Raw genomic sequence first — 25,396 nt, forward strand, 5'->3', positions numbered from 1 at the left:
AGACGACTCTACAAATACCACAGAAAAGCAAATTCTCTAAGCGTTAGCATAGCATAGGTTTAAATTTTCAAACATTTGGTAGTGCGCCTCGGGAGTGTTGGCCCGTGTTAAACTTTTGAAACCCCGGCCCCGACCTCCGATTAGAAGGCGGACGTCCTAACCACTAGGCTCTCACAGCTTTTTAGGGTTCCGTAGCCGAATGGCAAAAAACGGAACCCTTATAGATTCGTCATGTCTGTCTGTCTGTCTGTCTGTCCGTCCGTATGTCACAGCCACTTTTTAACGAAACTATAAGAGCTTACTGTTGAAACTTTGTAAGTAGATGTATTCTGTGAACCACATTAAGATTTTTACACAAAAATAGAAAAAAAACAATAAATTTTGGGGTTCCCCATACTTAGAACTGAAACTCAATTTTTTTTTTTATCAAACCCATACGTGTATCTATGGATAGGTCTTCAAAAGTGATATTGAGGTTTCTAATATCAATTTTTTTTCTAAACTGAACAGTTTGCGCGAGAGATGATACTTCCAAAGTATCCCCCCCCCCCCCCCATATAACTTCTGAAATAAGAGAATGATAAAACTAAAAAATATATATCATGTACATTACCATGCAAACTTCCACCGAAAATTGGTTTAAACGAGATCTAGTAAGTAGTTTTTGATTTATCGTGCGAAATGTCAATAAAATACGATTGTAGTACGGAACACTCAGTGCGCGCGTCTGATTCGCACTTGGCCGGTTTTTTATGAATTATGGACTCTCAGTCTGAATTGCTGATATTGTTGTATTGAGCACGCGAACCGATCGACGCAAACATACCTAGTCCTGGGCAAATAGAGAATTCAATTTCCCGACTCTTTTGTTCTCCATCCGGGCGAATCGTAATTAAAGCTCAACTATGTAGGAAAGTAGAATTAAAATGAAATAATTGTATCATTATTTGTAAGGAATAGCAAAGGCAATTAACTTATTTAAGTACTACTAGCTTATACTTGCGAGTTCGTCCGCGTGGACTACACTAATTTTAAACTCCTATTTCACCCCCTTAGGGGTTGAATTTTCAAAAATATTTTCTTAGCGGATGCCAACGTCATAATAGCTATCTGCATCCGTCCAGTAGTTTGAGCTGTGCGTTGATAGATCAGTCAGTCACCTTTTCCTTTTATATATTTAGATAATTATAAGAAGATTTATTTCATCATCATTATTATCAACCGATAGACGTCCACTGCTGGACATAGGTCTTTTGTTGTGTGACTTCCATACGCCACGACCTTGTGCCGCCTGAATTACCTAGTGGCAGGGGTCTTCTAATGCTGCGCTTTCCGGTGCGAGGTCTTTATTTATTGGCGCCCAGTACCTACCCAACGCGTGCATGAATTCGCGCGAAACGATTCGCAGCAAATTCGTCCCTTCTGGGTAAGGTCTTAGGCTATCCTTGTAGCCATCGACGGCCGGGCCGAAACGCGGGAGGGCGCCCGTTCGGTAGGGGCGTCTAGGGCGCGGGTTCGGCCGGCCTCGAGGTTGGTGGGGCCATGGGTGGCGGTGGGTTATCCTTGTACTTACAAACACAGCATACGCCGAGTCCATGCGCGCAGTCACCAGACGCCTTGCCGTCCCTCTGGCGACAGTCGTAAGGGTTGAGGCAGATGCCCGCGCGCGCGATCGTGAACTCGGAGGGCTGGCACTCCCTCTCTCCTCCCACTGGGAAGAAATTGAGCACCTTGCCCAGGGAGAACAAGCCTCCTGGAACAATGAAAAACTTTTGTTAAGACAAGGTGGACTTTGTGCTACGCGACTACGATGAGCATTTCTACACTGCTTTATATAGAGCTGATGCCCACGACTTCGTCCGCGTGGAATTAGGTTTTTAAGAATCCCGTGGCAACTCTTTAATTTTCCGGGATGAAAAGTAGTCTATGCCACTCTCCAGGTCTTTATCTATACCCAGGCAAAAAATCACGTCAATCCTTGCACCGTTGCGAGAACCAAACCAACAAACCAATAAACCAACAAACCAATAAACAAACACACTTTCGCATTAATAATAAGGGTACTCTAAGGTACCTACTGATAGGTAAAATGTTATGCTTATACTGATGGTCAAAATTGTTAATTTGTAAGATGACAATAATTATAGTGGTGATAATTAATACGTACTTAAAACTAAAGCTACTAGGAGCTATTGTAAAGATAAGGCGGACTTTGAGCTACGCGATCACGATAAGCAATGATTTTTAAAAGGAAAAATTACTCCCAAAACTCTGCTATTACTAGAATGACACGCACCTATAACAAACATTATTCCGATATTGACCTTTTCCGCTATTCTAAAAAGACATTTAAGCGACACATTTCACAATTGCACTAATAACTATTTTACTTTATTTTATTTAAACGTAACATACTTAACTTCACATACATGGACGCGTAATTAACGCTACCCATACACTGAACACACACACACACACGCACACACACTTTATATTTGTTTCATAATTTACTTGTTTTTTTTTTCCTTTTTACTCTAGGCTTCCATTTATTAATTTTGTTCCTCTGTATGAAATAATTTTAACTCACTCTTATATATTGTTAATTTTTCGAGAAAATCTGTAATTGGCCATACTCCTGTAATTAGCATTTAAGAAACTGATTGTATTATTTCGCTGTTGATTTTCCTATAATAAATAAAATAAAATAAAATAAAAATAGACTATACCCGCAAGTTTTGGGAGGCGACACTTCCACACTGCTTTGTAAAGAAATCTGCCATCTTATTTTATTTTCCTACCTGTTGGTTATTCCGAAATGACTGAATTAGTTTACGAAAACTACTTACTAAGTAAATGGTGGGCGGGTACTTCCTAAACTCACTGTTTCATACAATGTAGTTTACGACTTTTTACGCGACTTCTTTATGAAAATGCGCCTCACGTGCATACGTCCGACGACGTAAACAAGGAGTTTTCGCCGGAGAGTTGTCATATTTACAAAATAGAGCAGCTATCGAAAAAATCCCAAGCAGAATGTTTCATCAGACCAAATTCTGGGTCTAGAAACTGGAGATTTCGCATGTACTTATGTTCTTTTTATCCGACTACGGCAAAGCCAAAAGGAATGTTTATGATTTTGGCAGTCTATGTATTTATAACATAGATCTCACTATTTTTTATATATTTTTATATTTATACTTATTTATTGGCATCCAAAACAGATTACAATAATAATTATAACCTAATTCCATAATACAAAGTTTCGTCCTTATTGTAATTCTAAATGGTTTTACTTATGGTTTATCTTACTAAAAGAGGATTTTGAGAAATTCCATTTGAACAACTAAAAATTCATGCAGACAAAGTCGTGGAACGAAAGTAGTCTAGTGTCATAGTAATATCTAGTAATTTATAAGCTTACATTTTAGGTAAGTAGATGTGTACTTTTGTCAACCGTTTGGTTTGTTTTTTGGGTTGAGCCATAGAGCAACAAAGGTTTGTTGCTCTATGGTTAGCAACTCCACCGTGTTTTTGTTTACGCTGAAAATATTCACCGCTTCATTTTTGAAATTCTCTGCAATTTTCGCTAACTGGGGTGAGAAGTTACGGGATTTCTTCCGAGCAAAAGTTGCTTTCTGACTTGGTTAAAGTTTACGATATTTTACGACATTTTAAATACCTACCTAAGGTATATAAAATGTGTTTGGTAGAGAAAGAAAATAATAATCTTAATCTCATCATCATCATCATGATCAACCCATCACCGGCTCACTACAGAGCACGGGTCTCCTCTCATAGTGGGAAGGGTTTTGGCCATAGTCTACCACGCTGGCCATTTGCGGATTGGTAGACTTCACACACCTTTGAGAACATTATGGAGAACTCTCAGGCATGCAGGTTTCCTCACGATGTTTTCCTTCACCGTTAAAGCAAGTGATATTTAATTATTAAAAACGCACATAGTTCGGAAAAGTTAGAGGTGCGTGCCCGGGATCGAACCCCCGACCTCCGATCAGAAGGCGGACGTCCTACCGACTAGGCTATCACAGCTTTTTTAATCTTATTCTAATTATATAAAATGAAAAGGTGACTGACTGACTGACTGTCTGATCTATCAACGCACAGCTCAAACTACTGGACGGATCGGGCTGAAATTTGGCATGCAGAGAGCTATTATGACGTAGGCATCCGCTACAAAAGGATTTTTGAAAATTCAACCCCTAAGGGGGTGAAATATGTATTTATAAATAGTAATATAATATACCTAGTTATGTGTGTCCTACCACTCCTACCTGTGATGACGTATGGAGCGGAAACGTGGACACTGACAGTTGGCCTCGTCCACAAACTTAAAGTCGCTCAGCGCGCTATGGAGCGAGTTATGTTGGGTATCACTCTCAGGGATAAAACCCGGAACGAGAAGCAGAAGAACAAAAGCGACCGATATAGCTCAAAGGATTAGCAAGCTGAAGTGGCAATGGGCAGGCCATGTCTGTCGCAGAACCGACGGCCGATGCGGCAGACGTGTTCTGGAGTGGAGATCGCGTACCGGTAAGCGCAGCACCTGTGTGGCAGACGACCTCCAGCGATGGCTTGAAGAAGGTGGTGGGGAGCGGATGGATGAGGAAGGCGGAGGACCGTGTTTGGTGGCGCGCTCTTGGAAAGGCCTATGTCCAGCAGTGGACGCAAGCAGACTGATGGATTGGATTGGATTGGACTAACTATTTCCATTCTGCAGATTTCTTTGTCTTAAACCCACATTAAAATCCGTTGCGAACTTTAAAAGATCTACGTATTCATACAGATAGCGGGAAGCGAATTTATTTTATACTAGCTTATGCTCGCGACTTCGTCCGCGTGGACTACACAAATTTCAAACCCCTATTTTACCCCCTTAGGGGTTGAATTTTCAAAAATCCTTTCTTAGCGGATGCCTACGTCATAATAGCTATCTGCATGCCAAATTTCAGCCCGATCCGTCCAGTAGTTTGAGCTGTGCGTTGATAGACCAGTCAGTCAGTCAGTCAGTCAGTTACCTTTTCCTTTTATATATTTAGACTACGAGTATGTAGAGAAGAGATTCTGTGGCTATACTAACTTATTTCCGCGGATAGGGTATAACTTCTTATTTGCCTAGATTTTTCACAGCTTCGTTCGGAATCGTCGTTGTGAGAGACTGCGACAGTTTTATAGCTCCAACAATTGCGAATAAATCGTAGTCCTGTTCTACGCTTAGTACGAGGTTTTATGTTTCACCAACGTTGATAGTATTCGAGTGTCGAAACACTTCCGCGTTATAGTAAACTGGATCTTAACTGCCATGTTTTAAAGCTCAAGTTTGTCTACACATCTACAACCAGCGCTCCAAGCGAAAACGTTGCGAAATTAAAATTAGTGGCATTAAATTATTTACTTCAATTCAAGACGCTTTAGGTCCATTTTACTTTGACGTTATTGTGTCTTGACTCTCGAATACTATCATTGGGGAAATATAAATCTCGTACTAAGCGTACTGTTTAACTCCGGGACCCGAAGTTAAACAGTTTGCGAAACGAGGGCGTAGAAACATTCCGACAGATACTTTGGACTAAAGATATTTATTTGAAAAGTTTTGGCGTATACCTAAGCGTGATAGCCTAGTGGTTAGGACGTCCGCCTTCTAATCGTGGGTCGGGGGTTCGATCCCGGGCACGCACCTCTAACTTTTCGGAGTTATGTGCGTTTTAAATAATTAAATATCACTTGCTTTAACGGTGAAGGAAAACATCGTGAGGAAACCTGCATGCCTGAGAGTTGTCCATAATGTTCTCAAAGGTGTGTGAAGTCTACCAATCCACACATGGCCAGCGTGGTAGACTATGGCCAAACCATAGATTAATATGTATACCTGGGCCAAACCCTTCTCACTCTGAGAGGAGACCCATGCTTTGTAGTGAGCCGGTGATGGGTTGGGTTGATCATGATAATGATGATGATTTTCTAGTGCAATTAAATTGTAAATGCCTGTCTATTTAGTATTTAGCGATTTTATACGGAGCTTTAAACGCTAAATTGCTTGGCGGTATATTGGCTTTCCTCTAACCGCAGCCAAAACCGCCAGAATGTGGGCAATAATCATGAGGCTGTATTACGAAACTTCGATTGCAATCGTCGCAATCATTGCTAAGTGTTGCCTTATTTTTGTGGTGTGTCATATCAGTAATCATCACTAAATAATGATTACCTACATGACACCACAAAAAAACATTGAAATAAATCCTATTATTTTGTAAAAGTTTACGATAAGTACCTATATGAATTGCAAATAAAACGTCTGACTGACGCTAGAGATCTACGAACGTTGCGTAAGCCACTCGGAGTCAATGCCGCGTCGTAGGCGGTGCATTGACCCGAGTTTTTCACGCTATACATTGGTTTGAAAAATCACTAAAACAACAAAATGAGGCAAATGTTTATTTGTATTGGATTGTGTTTAGGAAGTATAACAATAACGCTAAGTTTTTGTTAGCGTTCTAGTTACACCCTGTATGTATACAGAAAATTTAAAGTTTGTAAAATTTCAGAAATTTTGCGCCATTAATATTTTTTACAAAAAGAAAACCATAAAGTTTCATGTTACAAAGAAAAGTGTAAAAGTTTATTTTTTATGGTTTCGACCTTGTTTGCCAGTTGGGGTGCAAAGTTTCACGAAGAGTAGTGAAAACAGAAAAAGAGAGTTGTGTAAGAAATAGTAAACTTCAGCGAGCGATACTACCCTTGGGAGGTTTCGACGCGGACAGACTAATATTTAAACAGAGAATTTATTTAAAAAAAACCGGTCAAGTGTGAGTCGGACTCGCGCACCGAGGGTTCCGTACTACACAAGAAGAAAAACGGTAAGAACCAATTTTGTTAACGAACTAACTAACTTTGTTTGTAGAGGTTTATTGTTAATATCACAAAAACTATGATAGAGCGTTAATTTTATTTCTCCTGTTAAATATTCATTTTCTATTGACTATAATCATTTCAGATTTTTTGTTTGGTAAACTTTGGAGATAAAGAGGTAAACGGTATTGTTTCTTTATTTTTCATGAATTTTCAATCCTTGTAAGTTAGCTAATTTAAAAAAGCTTTTCCTTTAAAGTTCTTTTACTTTTAACTTAATTTAGTCCGCTCGTAAATGCAGTTTGAAATAGCATAAGCCAACGTAAAAACAAACAAGCTCTGTTCTAACTTATAAGCTATTCATAGCCATTTTGTAGCAGGAAAAATGCGAAAAATTGTGCATACGTTGTACCTAGGTACGCGCCCCGGGCACTGTCTTGTTATTATGGATGAATACTTTGAAAAAAGCTCGCATAAATGCCAGGCTTACATAAACTCAGGTTAGCCCGCTGCATAAAGACTGTAACTTCGTTTACAGTCTAGATAAAAACCGGCCAAGTGCGAGTCAGACTCGCGCACCGAGGGTTCCGTATTACAGTCGTAATTTTTTGACATTTTGCACGATAAATCAAAAAGTATTATGCATAAAAATAAATAAAAATCTGTTTTAGAATGTACAAGTAAAGTCCTTTCATATGATACCCCACTTGGTATAGTTATCTAACTTTATCTGGTAGGTAGGAATTAATCCGAAAACCCTGAATTTGTGGTTACATCACATAAAAAAATGCGCTCATGGACAAATAATTAGTATTTTCAATTTTCCAAGTAAGATAAGTATACCAAGTGAGATATCATATGAAAGAACTTGACTTTTACATTCTAAAACATTTTATTATTTATTTTTACGCATAATAGTTTTTGATTCATCGTGCAAAATGTCTTAAAAATACGACTCTAGTACGGAACACTTGGCGCACGAGTCGGACTCGCGCTTGGCCGATTTTTTAGCGTAAGTATTTATACTTGTAGGTGGTTATTTAGCTGACAAGCGAATAGCGATAAATCATTAATTTCTACCTAATTCAATAGAATACCGCTTTATGACATACTTTAAGTTTAATTTCTAATACAAAATACTTAATCTCGTTCCAACGCAAATATTTTTAAAGTTACATTGCAGAAAAATCCTTTCATACCTAAAGCAATATTTTAAAGTCAAGTTAACATTGAACTTGAGCATAAAAAATATTTATTATTACCTAGATGTTGCCCGCGACTTTATCCGCATGGTTTTAAAAATACCAAAGGAAATCATCGATTTTCCGGGATAAAAAGTAGTTTATATACGTATATGGGATGCAATAGCTGTCTTTATATCAAAGAAATTATGTCCGTGACTTAGTCCACGGTGTCCACGGGTGATTATGTTTTTAAAAAATCTCGAGGAACCTCTTTAATTTTCCGGGACAAAAAACAACCTATGTCCTTCCCCGGGAGGCAAGCTGTTTCTGTACCAAATTTCGTCATAATCGGTGTAACAGATGAGACATGAAAAGCTAGCAAACAGACAGACGGTCAGACTCACTTTGGCATTTATCATAATATCATTAGTTATTTTAGCAAATTGACGCCTCAAGTAGAACCCAATTTGCGTCTATTCAGTAATTTAGGATTGGATCTACAGTTAAGGCGAGTCACCGGAGCGAGCAGCGCGGCTTGTTATAAAACCGCTTGGAAACGTTCAAGTTCTCTGTTTCAAAAGTTAAATTTGAGTTTAATAAATATAGAAGTCTTGTTGAAAACCAAAATTTAGCAGGTTCTCTGTAGTACTTAAAGACAAATATTTCCAAATAAAAATTATGTTCCAAGTCAGAAATTTTAGTATTAAATAATTCGTTTTAGACTTTTATTTTTGCTTATCTCATGGTTTTATTTGATCGAGTGAAGTACGTCCTATTGTGTATCAAATTAGCACATTCCTTAGACAATGTCTTTAGGTATCTAAATATATAAAAGAAACAGGTGACTGACTGACTGATCTATCAACGCACACCTCAAACTACTGGACGGATCGGGCTGAAATTCGGCATGCAGATAGCTATTATGACGTAGGCATCCGCTAAGAAAGGATTTTTGAAAATTCAATTCCTAAGGGGTTGAAATAGGGGTTTGAAATTTTTGTAGTCCACGCGGATTAAGTCACGAGCATAAGCTAGTATTGTATATTTTTAGCAAGGCCGTTATTTAATAGTAAATACCTACCTAAAAAATTTGATTTAGCAAACCAGTTTTTAGCCTCAGTGACTCGCCTTAAAGAGTTAATTATTGCGATTGCTCGAGTGTTTAGTTTTTTTGCCAACAGTACGAGACGCTCTCTCGTTGGAGTACCTACGGTTGGAAATGGAAATACCGGATGTCACTTGCAGATTTTAATAGGATTTGAAATACAATAATTGTTGTCTGCTTTTTAATCGACTTCAGCAATAAAAGGTTCTGTATTCGAACCCTAATTTATGTATTTTGTTCACGATTTTCTCAAAAACCAATAAACTAAATATTTTGGTGATTGTTTTCACTAACGTAGCACTAATCCGAACGGCTAAGACGATCGGCAGCTGTCTCTCTCCCCCCCCCCCCCCCCCCACCCCAGCCACCCTCACAACGGGCTCTACGGGCAGCGGCACGTGCGTCCCGCAGTCAAAACCGCGGCGCGTGCGCGGACGGACTCCCTTGAAAAAGGACCCCGGACGGGTTCGAAACTAGTCGGGCTAACGTCGACTACACACGTGAGTAAGCCGGGACAGATAGTATTTATATATAGGTACTTTCAAGTCGAGAGAGAATAGTCATCTTCTAGGATAGCGCGCTCCATCTTAGGCTGCATCATCAGTTGCCACCAGCGCGGGATGATTCGCTAACTCAGTGTCTAACATCATTGTTAGACACTGAGTGCGATGATGATGAGTGATAGGGCGGTGATAGCCACCGAGCTCTTTTGACATTGGTTGGTTCTACATTGCTGCTTTGCTGAGTAACACCAAAATGGTTATCTTAGAAAACATTCAATAGATTAAAAACAAACGTGATGGCATACCTATCATTCAGTGTTAGACACTGAGTTAGCGAATCAGTAGTCTGGTCTGATTGCAGCCAAGCGCTAGTATATATATATATATATATATTTTTTTTATTTTTTTTTATTCAGATACAAGTTAGCCCTTGACTGCAATCTCACCTGATGGTAAGTGATGATGCAGTCTAAGATGATAGCGGGCTAACCTGGAAGGGATATGGCAGTTTTTATTAAACCCGTACCCCTTTGGTTTCTACACAGCATCGTACCGGAACGCTAAATCGCTTGGCGGCACGGCTTTGCCGGTAGAGTGGTAACTAGCCACGGCCGAAGCCTCCCACCAGACCATATGTTTAAAAAAAACTAGTGATTACATAGGTATTCTTTGAACGTATGACTAATCTATGTCCTTTATGAGTACCTACCTACGTTCTGCTACGAAATTCGGTGGTATATTATACGCGTATATTCTAAGTAGTAATGTAGAATAAATAACTAGATAGTTGTAAGAAAGTATATCGTATTTAAAGATAAGGAAATAAATAAATAAAGGCTTAATAATAATAATAAAAATAATATTCTAAATAAGTATTATAAAACGCGTAAAAAGTATTCTGGGTCGAAGAAGAAACTGCCTTGTATTAGTGACATAATATCCTTATTTTTCAAAAGAAAGCGGTATTATTTTCGCCCACGCCAAGAATAAGGTCCGATACATTTCTATGCCCAAAAACACAATGTAATATTGTCGCACAATATAATAAATTACTTATTTTTATCGATGACAAGGTTCTGACCGCGATTTCAACTTAGTCAATTGAAGTATATGACAATTTCTTTAAGGGCGTTGGGCTAGGTCGCGTCACCGACATGGTATGGTAATAATACTTGAAGTGCCGATAGATCTAAAACGAAACTAATTTACCTAATGGTTTTAATTTACAAATTATACAATTAAAATTTTTGATTTTTCAGTAGGTAGGTATAATACTTATTTGGGAATTTTACCCCCAAGCTGGTAAAAGAATTAAAACTGTTTTAAAAGTTCGTAAGTTTTCAAGTTGTCTTTATGAAAATTGGTTAAAAACCACCTATATAATATACTAGCTTATGCTCGCGACTTCGTTCGCGTGGACTACATATATTTCAAACCCCTATTTCACCCCCTTAGGGATTGAATTTTCAAAAATCCTTTCTTAGCGGACGCCTACGTCATAATAGCTAACTGAATGCCAAATTTCAGCCCGATCCGTCCAGTAGTTTGGGCTGTGCGTTGATAGATCAGTCAGTCAGTCAGTCAGTCAGTCACCTTTTCCTTTTATATATTTAGATTATGTTTCACGATTTTTAGAATTCCATTCTTTCATCGATTTTTAAAAATTGCACGCGAGCGAAGCCGCGGCAGATCCGCTAGTAATGATATAAATGGACCACCTGTGCGTTTCTGACTTAAACGCAACGAATGAAGACACCTTATAAACATTTTCACAATTTTTTCCCCGTAAAATACAATAATTTATTGTACACAAAACGACTTTCGCCCGCGCATCACCAAAATTGATGCGACTTTCCTGGAAATAAAGTTTTTTGATAAATGGAAGACGTCAGATTGTGTTTGCGGTTTTGTGCACGTCCCAAATACTTAGTTATTTATTAAATTATTGTGTGTCAGTGCACAAGGTGTGATAGCCTAGTGGTTAGGACGTCCACCTCCTAATCGAAGGTCGCGGGTTCGATCCCGGCACGCACCTCTAACTTTTCGGTGTCATGTGCGTTTTAAGTAATCAAAATATTACTTGCTTTAACCTTTTTATGCATAATAATTATTGATTTATAGTGCAAAATGTCAAAAAAATACGACTATAGTACGGAACCCTCGGTGCGCGAGTCTTCGAGGCACTTGGCCTTTTTTTTTAAATTTATTTAGATACAAGTTAGCCCTTGATATTAATCTCTCGGAAATTGACCACTGTGGCGTAGTCATCATCACGATCAGCCCATCGCCGGCTCACTACAGAGCACGGGTCTCCTCTCAGAGTGACAAGGGTTTTGGCCATAGTCTACCACGCTGGCCATGTGCGGATTGGTATAGACTTCACATACATAGGTACCTTTGAAAAGACCAAAGATTGCAGGTTTCCTAATGATGTTTTCCTTCGCCGTTAAATCAAGTGATGTTTAATTAATTAAAACGCACATCACTCAGAAAACTGAAAAGTTAGAGGTGCGTGCCAGTGACCGAACCCCCGACCTCCGATTAGAAGGCGGACGTCCTAACCACTAGACTATCACAGATACGCTAGCAGTGAATTAATAAACGGGCTTCAGAATAAGGAAAAATCATTAGAAATAATTCAGACAGTCATTACTTTACAAATCGGACAATCATGTAACCAAGTGCGATCACGAAAGTACTAACGGTTCTAACTTTTTGTTTATTTTTGTTTACAATGATACTGTAGACTGTAGTGGAGAAAGTGAAGCGATACGAAGCTCCTGCGATTTGGCCCCGAGAGGAAAATAAGTGTAAAACAAACAAGGCGAGTCGAACTTAAGCCGAAAGGGTTCCATACTTTTTTTTTTGCATAAAATAACTAGCTGACCCGTTCGGCGATCGGCAATCGGCGCAAACATGCATCATCACTTACCATCAGGTGAGATTGCAGTCAAGGGCTAACTTGTATCTGAATAAAATTAAAAAAAAAAAAAAAACAGTCCTTGGCAAATAGAGAATTCAATTTCCCGACTCTTTAGTTCTGCATCCGGGCGAATCGTAATTAAATCATAATCATAATCATTTATTTATTTTGCGCAGATATGGTAGGTAGGTACATGTATATTATTTACATGGGGTCTTACAAATTAGATAATCAGTCTCACATCATATCCTGCCAAGCATGGCGTGCTAAATTAATTGAACCCAGCATTTCATTTCACCGTCTTAAAATCTCAACTATGTAGGAAAGTAGAATTAAAATGAAATAATTGTATCATTATTTGTAAGGAATAGCAAAGGCAATTAACTTTTACTACTAGCTTATGCACACGTCCGCGTGGACTACACAAATTTCAAACCCCTATTCCACCCCCTTAGGGGTTGAGTTTTCAAAAATCCTTTTTTAGCGGACGCCTACGTCATAATAGCTATCTGCATGCCAACTTTCAGCCCGATCCGTCCAGTAGTTTGAGCTGTGCGTTGATAGATCAGTCAGTCAGTCAATCAGTCAGTCAGTTAGTCACCTTTTCCTTTTATATATTTAGATTCTCTCAAATTGTTTATTGCGGCTTGAAACTACGTTTGTATGGAAAGCGTTGGGGGCGCGCTAGGCTTACTTCTGTTATTAGATCGTTAAAGATAACCATAAAATTCAGTCGAACTTTTCAGTACGGAACCCTATAAGTTTTGTAGCGCACTCTGTTGGCATAGCAAAAAATCTATTACTTTTGATTTAGAAGATAATTATGGCTTCATGCCTCCGTTGATTAATGACTATCATCAGTTACCACACCAATTTCATCAAATCATGGGATAGGTCATGGCTAGGTATTATTTCTGTGTGCTTTTGAGAATTTGATATTCTATAAAAATGTAAAACTTAATAGAAATAATATGTAGGTTTGTTTGTGTGTTCGTTACAATTTCGCGTAGAAAAACTAGTGGGGCTCTGCGTATAATTGTACAGTACCTGCGCGGCAGATTTTTTTTTTAATTTTTTTTTTTTTTTTTTTACATTTCTAACTCGCCAAACTGGTGGGCCAGGTGAATGTACATCGGCGCGGCGTTGAGAATGACATTTCGGCTTTGTAGAGCGTTGACTCTGTCACTCATACCTGTATGACGTTTTGTCGGTCTCAACGACAGAGACAATGCTCTACAAATCCGCTATCTCCTTCCAAAGGTCGATGTACATTATTTTCAGCCGCGTATCTACTGTAAAAGTAGTTTCCATGTAAACAGTAACTGAACAATTACTGACTTTCTGTTTCACGGTCTCTTGATGTTATGATAATACTTAGATCATTTTACGTGAAAGTAATTTGTTAATTCGCACTCGCACACAAAAAATAGCACTTTAATATTTTGAATTTTCATGGCCGCCATTTTGATTTTTTTACTATATTTTAATAGATGATGCCCGCGACTTCGTCCGCGTGGATTTAGTTTTTTAAAAATCCTGAGGGAACTCTTCAATTATCCGGGATAAAAAGTTCCTATGTTCTTTCCCGGGATGCAATCTCTGACCAAATTTTATCAAAATTGATTGAAACGTTGGGCCGTGAAAAGCTAGCAGACAGACAGATAGACAGACATACTGTCGCATTTATATTATATGCGTATGGATTGTTATAGCCGCAACAAAAATTATACACGTCATAACACATTCTGTGAAAATTAGAACCCACTACCTATTACGGTTTTTCCACTGAGCAATCACGAAGTGACGTAATTGCTCTAAATATACAGTAGGTACCTAATATGTATCTCATTCATAAAGCGCACGCAACTTTAAAATTCTTGCTTTATTTTCAAGAATCGCGATCAGAGAGAGTAAAAACTAACCATGCCATTTAAAACCTTATTTTATACAGCAACGGTGTATTTTATTTGTTGCTGTAAACGTCTGTTGTGTGAAAATTGATCACACGAAAGTGATGACTGGAATAATTATATCCAGGGTTGCCACCCGTACTTTAAGTATTGTAATTTGTTTCGCGCAAACTTAGGTAGGTACTTATATATAGCCTAGTCAATTTAGCCCGAAAAATAGGGGTAAGTAAGGTTACAAGAATTCGCAGAGAGCTAAAAATTGATAAGACTTACCTACTGTTTAGCTGGAATATACAAAAAACCTAACCCATTTTTGTGAACTTGCGATGCGATGGGGACTTCTCACAATTCATTAATAATGGTGTTCCCAACATTCGTACTAATTTTTAGCTCAATGCGAATTATTGTAACCTTGAATGTCTATTTTGACTGGACTGTTAAACACCTACTTTATGTTACATTGTACCTAGACTTTATTTATTAACCATCAAAAGTAAACATTATTATTCAAATTGTGGCAACCCTAATTATACCTGTAATGAATTATTAGTTGTCGTTTCCAATTATGTTTGAATTGTCGATTCAGAATTTCATAAATGTGAAGTTTTCGTGAATAATTCATCGTTGTATTTTCATAGAAAACTTGGCACCTTGTACAGCATACTGACGGAGGGAGAGTGTGAGAGAGCTCTCAGATATCTGCTCAATGCTTCATGTGCTCTCAGTTTAATCCTGAATCGACAGCTGTTAGATATTAAGTATTTGAGCACTATGGGTGACGTGAAAAGATTTGAAAATATGTATTACTAGCTGATGCCCGCGAATTCGTGCGCGTGGATTTAGGTTTTTAAAAATCCCGTGGGAAATCTTTAATTTCCCGGAATAAAAACAAGCCTACATTACTCTCCACGTCTTTAACTATACCCATGCAAAAAATCACATCAATCTGTTGCTACATTGTGACGTGATTGACGAACAAACCAACAAACAAACAAACACACTTTCGCATTTATAATAAGGGTACCGATGTAAAAATGTCGGTCCGGGCAGCCGGTATAGCTACGTGCTCTAGTACAACCTGACATTCCTGTTAGCTAGACAGGTTCTATCGACCTGTGATACACTTCCATGGGCTGCTTTCCGTGCCATGGCCTTACTAGCTCTACACTTTGGCTTTACCAATAAAAATAGAGTAATTTCTGCTGGAAAATATTTTTTATGTAAAAAAATAATTGAAAAATTTTCGTCGTTTACGCATTGTGACGTCATTATTCGCTTTCTGTACATCGTGATGTCAATAATTAATTAGGTATGAGAAAAATAAATAATAAAAACCGGCCAAGTGCAAGTCAGGCTCGCGCAACGAGGGTTCCGCTACTACAGTCGTATTTTTTCGACATTTTGCACGATAATTAAAAAACTATGATGCATAAAAAATAAATGAAAATCTGTTTTCGAATGCACAGGTGAAGACTTTTCATATGATACTCCACCTCATATAGTTATCTTACTTCGAAAATTAACAAAAATACAAATTATTAGTTCATGACCAAATTTTTTTGTCAACCATAAATTTAGGGTTATATCACATAACCCTAAATTTATGGTTTTCAGAATTTTCCCCTTATGTCTGCTACAATACCTACCTACCTGCCAAATTTCATGATTCTAAGTCAACGGCAAGTACCTACCCTGTAGGTTTCTTGACAGACCGACAGACAGACAACAAAGTGGTCCTAATAAGAGTTCCGTTTTTCCTTTTGAGGTACGGAGCCCTAAAGATAGAGTAATTTCAGCTGGAAAAATATTTTTTTTTGTTACAAAAATTTAAAAATATATTTGTTGTTTACGCATAGTGACGTCATTATTCGCTTTCCGTACAGCGTGATGTCAATAATCAATTATGAGAAAAATCACTACCCATTTATAAATGCGAAAGTGTGTTTGTTTGATGGTTTGTCCTTCAATCACATCGCAACGGAGCAACGGATAGACGTGTTTTTGCATGGATATAGTTGAAGACCTGGATAGTGGCATTGACTACTTTTTATCCCGGAAAATCAAAGAGTTCCCACGGGATTTTTAAAAACCTAAATTCACGCGTAGGTACGAAGTGGGGGGCATCACCTAGTAAATAATAAAACGATCCTTGCCGGACTCCTCTCTCGGGAAGATTAATCGGATTATAACGCTTGTTTTATTGTTAGAGTTGTTTTATCTCTGTCTGAGAACGCGATCGCATGATAAACCGCCATTTTTTGCGAAACCCCGGGGCGTTATGAATGTCCCAAACAGTTATCTGTTTATTTAATAAGCTGTTTTCTTTTCTTTATTTATTTTTATTGCAGGACTAGCTTATGCTCGCGACTTCTTCCGCGTGGCCTACACAAATTTCAACCCCCTATATCACCCCCTTAGGGGTTGAATTTTCAAAAATCCTTTCTTAGCGGATGTCTACGTCATAATAGCTATCTGCATGCCAAATTTCAGCCCGATCCGTCCAGTAGTTTGAGCTGTGCGTTGATAGATCAGTCAGTCAGTCAGTCAGATTTTCCTTTTATACAGGGTTGTAACCAGAACGCTGGCAAAAACTTAGCGTTATTTTTATATTTCCCAAACACAATCCAATACCAATAACTATTTGCCTCATTTTGTAGTTTTACTGATTTATATTTTTTCAAACCCGCATAGAATAGCGTGTAAAACTCGGGTCAATGCCCCACCTACGACGCGGCATTGACTCCGAGTGGCCTACTTACGCAATGTTCGTTGCCCTTTAGCGTCAGTCAGATGTTTTATTTGCAATATATCGTGTATGTCGGGGCGAAGGCGTTAATAGTTAATCGTAGTCAATCAAAAGTGAAATATTACCTCGTTAACCAAGTACTAAAATAGCCTCAGAGTTTATTAATCATAGTGAACAATTGAAAGTGATGACGAATTGTTATTGTAAGCGAGTGATTACGCATGTTTTGGTATAAATACAGGCGGGCGACGTCTCAGGATTCATTATTGCTTGAGACGTCGTGCTGCTCGAACCTCTCGAGATTTGCAATAAAAGTAGTGTTCAAACGAGTATTGTGGTTACATTCATAATGGATGAATATACTGAACACAGTGACGTCAGCAATGCTGACGTCACTCTTTCTAAATATGGCTCTGAAACTCTTCAGCCGTCATGTACTTTTACAAAATATGGGATTTTTTTAAATGTTTTTTCACGTAGGTACTATCAGCTGTCTTCGTTTTTGCTAACGTTAAAAACGTATTCATCGTTATCGCAATCGTCAAAAAATCTGCTCTTTGATTGGTTGACTCAGTGTTTACATTTTTTCACAGCCAATCAAAGGGCAGAATTTTTGACGATTACGATAACGATGAATACGTTTTTCTTACACAATTGGGGGGCCGTGAAGATTTACGGCAGTCGATTAAAGTTGTTATTTAATTAGTAAAAAACGTATAAATGGTAGCGACAAGCGAGACTGAGTCATCGCTTTCTAAACTAGTGCGCAGGAAGCGCCCAGCTGCTTAGGTATCATCGGTTAGGGTTTGTCCACATACTAGAATAACAGGAAACATCGACATGCTCATTTAACATTACAACGTGAATAATTATAAACAGAAATAATTAAACTTGTTTCTGAAAGCGGATTAAGCAGTCTTTCCAGTTTCCACCAGAAATGTGGGACTATGTGTTAAGAGATAATAATAAGTAGGTAGGTAGGTATATTTTGTTTTCACACTGAGTTGTTGCGAACTATCTCTAAACTAAATTGGGTCTTGGACTCCATTTTTTTTTATTACTTTACTAGCTGATGCCCGCGACTTCGTACGCGTGGAATTAGATTTTTTAAAAATCCCGTGGGATGTCTTTGATTTTCCGGGATAAAAAGTAGCCTATATCACTCTCCAGGTCTTTATCTATACCCATGCAAAAAATCACGTCAATCCGTTGCACCGTTGCGACGTGATTGAAGGACAAACCAACAAACCAACAAACAAACACACTTTCGCATTTATCTAAGGGTACGGATTATTTAAACTAGGATAAAAATAATGAAGTAAACTGAAAAAACTAATTAAATCGATCAAAACAAAAAAGTTATAAGCATTTAAATATTTCTAATTAGACAGAGATAGCGATATAGAATTATGACGTCATTTTGACTAATGCCATAGTAGCTTCGTGCGGTTTCATACAAATTTTCGTTTTGCGAGAAAGGGATAGAAGACCCTCCCACTCCAAAATTAAAATACCTGTAACTTTGTAAATATTTGTTGGATTTTAAGCGTAAGTCATTATTTTTATCCTAGTTTATAATAAAGTAATAATATTTATCAAATTAAAAAGTAGTAAAATTCCCAATTGACAGACCTAAGTCTAGTGATATCCTTTCTCCCAGCGATAATTATGAAAGGGATAGTCTATACATCTGTATAGGTATATAAAATTTAAAGTCCTGACTGACTGACTAACAGACTGACTGACTTATCAACGCACAGCCTCAACCGCTGGTAATAGAGACATGAAATTTGGAGAGTGTGTTCTTTGTAAAGAGCAAGTAGGTATTCACTAAGAAAGGATTTTTCGAAATTCCACTCCTAAGTGGGTTTAAATGGATGTTTATATAATCCACGCGGACGAAGTCGCGTGCATAAGCTGACTGACTGATCTATCAACGCACAGCTCAAACCACGTGACAGATCGGGCTGAAATTTGGCATGCAGATAGCTATTATGACGTTGGCATCTTTTGGCATTTAATTGGTCATCAGTACCCTTATTATAAATGTGAAAGTGTGTTTGTTTGTTGGTTTGTTGGTTTGTCTTTCAATGATCAATCACGTCGCAACGGTGCAACGGATTACCGATTTTTTGTATGTGTATAGATAAAGACCTGGAGAGTGACATGGGCTTCTTTTGTTCTGGAAAATCAAAGAGTTCCCACGGGATTTTTAAAAGCCTTCCACGCGGACGAAGTCGCGGGCATCAGCTAGTGTCAAATATAAATGAATTGAATTAAAGTGCCTTTACAAAATGTATAAAATTATGTCCTGCCGCGTCCGTTAATTTGATATCATTTCGATTCATTAAATTCCTTCGAAAGTGAAAGGAAAACAGTTGAATAAGTTGATCATCGAAAGTTATTCATGTTAAGTATACCTAGGTACAAAATGTTTTATCTGTTACGTATATTGAGTAATTTCGAAAGAATATAATGTATAAAAAAATAAAAAATGAAGACGAATTGAGAACCTCCTCCTTTTTCTGAAGTCGGTTAAAAATACCTAAGTACGTCCCTAATTCGCTTATATTAAGATTATGGTCAAACACTATAGGTAGTTAATACATAATATTGTGTGTGTTTGTGCGTTTTCATTTATAAATAATATAACGTCTCTATCAGCAGCACTCAGAGTCGCTTAATCGTTACTTAAGGCATTCCTTATTCATACTACTTAATTAATGCCTTAAGTAACGATTAAGCGACTCTGAGTGCAGCAGAAAACCCTAGGGGTAGTAGGTACGACGTTTTATCGATCCACATATTGATATTTCTCTAGTGTGTGGTTACTCTTATATTACTTAACACAAGGGCCAGCTCATACCGTCGGAGTGGAATAGAGCCAAGTCTTGACAACATAAGTAGGTACGTTTTATGTACCTAGGTATGTTGACATAAGTTATTATACCTACTAGTTTGATACCGAAAATAAAACACGGAAGCATTGCAGAAGAGACTCAATGGTAAGATTGAGTAGTTTAAGTTGTTAGCATGAAATACCTACTCTGTAGGTGTGCGCTGCCCCTTACCCGGCTTCTGTTTGTTCATATTACGCTCGAGTTGATCCCCTAAATCTGTGTGCCGAGAGAAAATTAATCAAGGGCCTACACGAAACCACTGACTGTCATTCAAATATAATAATAAACGGCAAGTGCGAGTTAGATTAACGCACTGAGGGTTCCGTACCTACCTTGGAAAGGATAGGTATAGTAAGCGACAGGTCGAGAATCGAGATGGTAGTCAGGGTATGCGGCGGAGGGACGCCCCGCACACCCGCACGTCACCGGGTTAGCACGGGGGATGTACGGGGTGCGCTGCGCCTTCCGGTGCGAGCACCGAGGTCGCAATCCCAGCACCTTGAGGCCCAAACGTCTGTCGGTTTTCCGAACTGAGATACCCTGCCCATCGCCACTTCAGCTTTGCATCTCGTTGAGCTATGTCGGTTACTCTAGTTCTACCTACGGATCTCCTCATTTCTGATTTGATCACGCAGAGAAACTCTAAGCATAATCTCATAATATCGCATTTTTTCCTTTACTTGCGCCATGGTATGGCCCATGATACCCAGTGGCGTGCAGGTCATAGAGGCATAAATGCACTGCTTACCCCAGTTGTAATGGCTCAATGCATATTTTTCATTATGACCTGCCAGATGATACCTGCATCTAGGTTATAGATACTTACTTTCACGAGACCTGTGCAGATAATAGCCTAGGTCCTAGAGTCCCATATTTCATCTTAGTAATAGATCTAACTGTGTTCAGTTAAAACCTTGTACTAACCTAGTGACCTAGCTGATAAGCTGTGATAGCCTAGTGGTTAGGATGTCAGCCTTCAAATCGGAGGTCGGGGGTTCGATCCCGGGCACGCACCTCTAACTTTTCGGAGTAATGTGCGTTTTAATTAATTTAAAATCACTTACTTTGACGGTGAAGGAAAACATCGTGAGGAAACTGGCATGCCTGAGAGTTCTCCATAATGTTCTTAAAGGTGTGTCTACCAACCGCACATGGCCAGCGTGGTAGACTATGGCCAAAACCTTCTCACTCTGAGAGGAGACCCGTGTTCTGTAGTGAGCCGGCGATGGGTTGATCATGATGATGATGATGATGATGAACCTAGTGACCCAAACAGTTAAATTGAAGATATACAAGATATCCGTAGGGCACTACTTTAACCTTGCTAGTTGCTATCCACCAGTGGCGTGCATAGGGTTTAAAGCCAAGGTAAGCAGTAGTTAGTAAGCAAGTCAAAAGATAATGAGCATTGAGCAATTTCAACCGAGTTAACTATTTCTTGGGTAAGCAGCGCTTTTATGCCTCTATGAGTTGCACGCCACTGCTATCCACTTAACCCGTGAGTGTATGTAATGCCGCCTGTTGGCTGTTACACACATTTACGACCTAAACCAACCGTTAGGGCCAGTGTTCAGGCTATTACCAGTACCTACCTAGTACCTATATAACAGTAAATAAATTAAAAAATGCATTAAAAAAGTGGCTGTCGCAAAATGTATTTTATTCTGTTGATGAGTTTTTAGAATTTAAGCACAACAATTAGAATGAATTTGATTAAGTTATTAATAGTATTGACTGATTTTATATCTTTGACACAATATTATATTCTTATCTGATGTACTGCCTACTTTGTCAAAACATTTGTACGTCAGGGTGTCCTGACTGGATATGCTGGCAACTCTCTATTGTGAACGCCTTGTCTTCCCATATTCACACAAATAAATTATTTCATTTCATTTCATATTTCATTTCATTTCATATTTCATTTCATTTTATTTCATTTCATATTTTAATGTTAATTTATAAACCTAGAGTTAGGTTTAATAGCTATAAAATAGTAGCTGTGACGTGTATTGACGACCTTCCTGGCGCAGTGGTGAGTACTGAGTCTTTTAAGTGGTAGATCCCGGGCTCGATTCCCGGCTCTTTTGCACTGGTGATGGTGATTTTTTATTCAGGTCAAACTCAAGCTATGAGATTTCCAACGCTAGTCTCAACGCTAATTTGGCATGCAGAGCTTTGGACGTAGCACTAACCACTGCCAGTTTCCCACCAGACAGATAGATAATTTAATAATAATTAAGTTATCCCTGCCAAGAATCGAACCCGAAACCTTCAATTTATAGCACCACTGTACTAGGGAAATCACATATATCGTCACACAAACTCAGCCAAAAACATCAAACTTCGAACGTAAGTCCTTTAAGAAAATATAAATTTTCACATAGAAGGTTGGTACCTTATGTTACCAATTAAGTATATTATATTCTGTGCCACTGTATTCGTTAAACTGTGGTACTAGGGAGATCGTCAAACAAAATCAACTATAAAAAAAAAAGATTCCGACGAATTGAGAACCTCCTCCTTTTTTTGAAGTCGGTTAAAAATCAACATTCTACCCTAAGTCACCCTAAGTCCTTATAATTTATGGGTCCTTCACTCTGGAACAAAACAGAGTCAACTTAGAAATTATCATATTGCACCCTGCGGAGAATCGAACCCAACACCCTAACCTTTGTACCTACTTAGGTACAAAACCACTGAACTAGGGAGGTTGTCACAACTCAAAACAAGCTCAACCATAAACAATCCTTTTATTCGTACGACTACGGCAAAGCTAAAAGGAACGGTTATGGTTTTAGCCATAGAGTTAAGAGATAACCACATCACTGGTTTTAGCAGTCTATGTGTGTAGGTACTTCTTCTTCTTCTTCTTCTTCATTCTGGGCTGGTTTCCGCACTTAAACGTTTCCGTCTGTTGTGCGTGCATCGCCCCTCCCCGCTGAAGTCTTCACTCCAGCCATCCAAGCTCGCTCCAGAAGCCGAGTAGACTGCCCAGTGTGTAGGTACTTTTGTTTCTATCAGATTCTGAGTGTTCCACCGTAGCGCCTGAACTCCTGGGCCGATTTTAATGAATGAGGTGTCAAATCATTCGTTATTATTTATGGGCCATTTTCGGATGTTACATCAAAAAAGTGGGGTTCTCCAAAAATTTTATTGTAATTAAGTACCTACTGCCCACGCAAACAATATTTTTAGGACAATATAAGAAACACTTTAAGGCGCCTTAAGTCCTTATTAAATTTAAGGTCGTTGCATAAATATCGTGGACCTATTGACCGCAAAAATCACTGCAGGTTTGAGATGCGATCGTGTCCGTAGGTACCCATCAAGTTGTTTCATTGAGGAAAACGTTGTTGAATTGCCTTTATTGTCAAAGGGATGACTTGAAGTACCTATCTACATGTATTAGGGTTCCGTGTCTTGAAATCAAAAACCGGCCAAGTGCGAGTCAGACTCGCGCACCGAGGGTTCCGTGTTACAGTCGTATTTTTTCGACATTTTGCACGATAAATCAAAAAGTATTATGCCTAAAAATAAATAAAAATCTGTTTTAGAATTTACAAGCAAAGCCCTTTCATCTATGATATATCCAACTTGGTATAGTTATCTAATCTTGAAGATTGCAAAATACTAATATTTGTTCATGAACACGTCATTTTAATTTTTATTTTTTATAAAAAATATAATAACAACGTAAAGCTTGTAAGTTGGTAAGTAGGAAGTAATCTGTGGAACTACTAAACCTATTTTGAAAATTCTTTTACCAGTAGTAAGCTACATTATCCTTGAGTGACGTAGGCTATATTTTAAATTATTTCAAAATAATTCAAAATCTAAATTCAAATAATTTATTCAAAATAGGTAATAAATTACTCTTTTTGATAGTCGGTTGTTGTATTTGTAAGATATATAGTGGTGATGATTATTACGCGAACTTAAAACTAAGGCTACGAGGGTTCCAAATGCCAAAATTGTTGTGGGGTCTGAGAAGAGCCCACAACAAACTCAGCCGGGTATTCTTTTTATTATCACCACTTTACATCACTTAATTTACCAAGAAGCGCGTAAGAAGTGTAAACTTAAATATATGTTTAATCTTTAATCACGTGTGAAATCTCGACTCGTTCATCGTATTTTCACTTCTTCCTTCACTCGTCAATCCTCAGTGAAATGGAGTCGTAAAAGAGATGAAATGCTCGTGAATACGACAAGTCATCCCGCGGCTCGCCGTCACAGAGCCTACTTTACTGCTAACTGGCTGCACCGGTAGCTATTAAACTACTAGCTACTAAGGGTGGTGACACACCTGTCGTAACGTAAAAGAGATGAAATGCTCGTGAATACGACAAGTCATCCCGCGGCTCGCCGTCACTGAGCCTACTTTACTGCTAACTGGCTGCACCGGTAGCTATTAAACTACTAGCTACTAAGGGTGGTGACACACCTGTCGTAACGTAAAAGAGATGAAATGCTCGTGAATACGACAAGTCATCCCGCGGCTCGCCGTCACTGAGCCTACTTTACTGCTAACTGGCTGCACCGGTAGCTATTAAACTACTAGCTACTAAGGGTGGTGACACACCTGTCGTAACGTAAAAGAGATGAAATGCTCGTGAATACGACAAGTCATCCCGCGGCTCGCCGTCACAGAGCCTACTTTACTGCTAACTGGCTACACCGGTAGCTATTAAACTACTAGCTACTAAGGGTGGTGACACACCTGTCGTAACGTCAGTGGCGGATTTGCAGTCTTGGCCGCCCTTGGCCCCAGGTAGGTACCAGCCGCCCCTTTCTCAGCAATCATCAGAATTTTATAGACTAAGTACTTAATGAATTTAGGTACTTCATTGCCAGCTTTTATCACAACATCAGTGACTTTTTTAAAACAAGACAGAGGTACGTGTCTCACATAAACCTGTCTTGTTTTAACTGAATCTTAAAGTGCGCTCTATAGATCTCAGTTCGCTCAGTGTGTCTCGACCTTAACGAGGTTTCCAAGTGTTTCTTCTACAGTGATAAGACGTTTTTGCGCAATAACGCTTAGCGCCTAACAAACGAGTAACCCACAATCGTTTCTGGGCCACGCGGTGCTCATTTTATATCAATTTGTTTCATTTCATTTGTTGTAATACATAGAATGTTGTAAGTAATACAAAGAATGTTGTAAAGTAATAAAATTCAATAGATATAATGTTAATGAGTGAACACTTAATAGGCATATGTACAAACTAGAAATAAGTAGCTAAGTAAAAATG

The 25,396-nt window shown here is 38.5% G+C and overlaps 2 protein-coding genes across 4 annotated transcripts in view; one reads left to right on the forward strand and one right to left on the reverse strand.

Moving 5' to 3' along the window:
• LOC117991065 (potassium voltage-gated channel protein Shaw-like) overlaps positions 1-25,396 on the forward strand; it is a 408,219-nt gene that overhangs the window by 171,918 nt on the left and 210,905 nt on the right. The gene's annotated exons all lie outside the window — the stretch shown is intronic.
• The window catches only part of LOC117991066 (uncharacterized), a 42,374-nt gene that overhangs the window by 8,589 nt on the left and 8,389 nt on the right, over positions 1-25,396 (reverse strand). For both annotated transcript variants that reach the window (XM_069505081.1, XM_034978605.2), the window contains exon 2: positions 1,574-1,753. In XM_069505081.1, coding sequence (XP_069361182.1) covers positions 1,574-1,753 — 180 coding nt within the window. The remainder of the gene's footprint in view (positions 1-1,573; positions 1,754-25,396) is intronic.

Source organism: Maniola hyperantus, chromosome 19, assembly GCF_902806685.2.
Source record: "Maniola hyperantus chromosome 19, iAphHyp1.2, whole genome shotgun sequence".
Taxonomy (NCBI): Eukaryota; Metazoa; Arthropoda; class Insecta; order Lepidoptera; family Nymphalidae; genus Maniola; species Maniola hyperantus.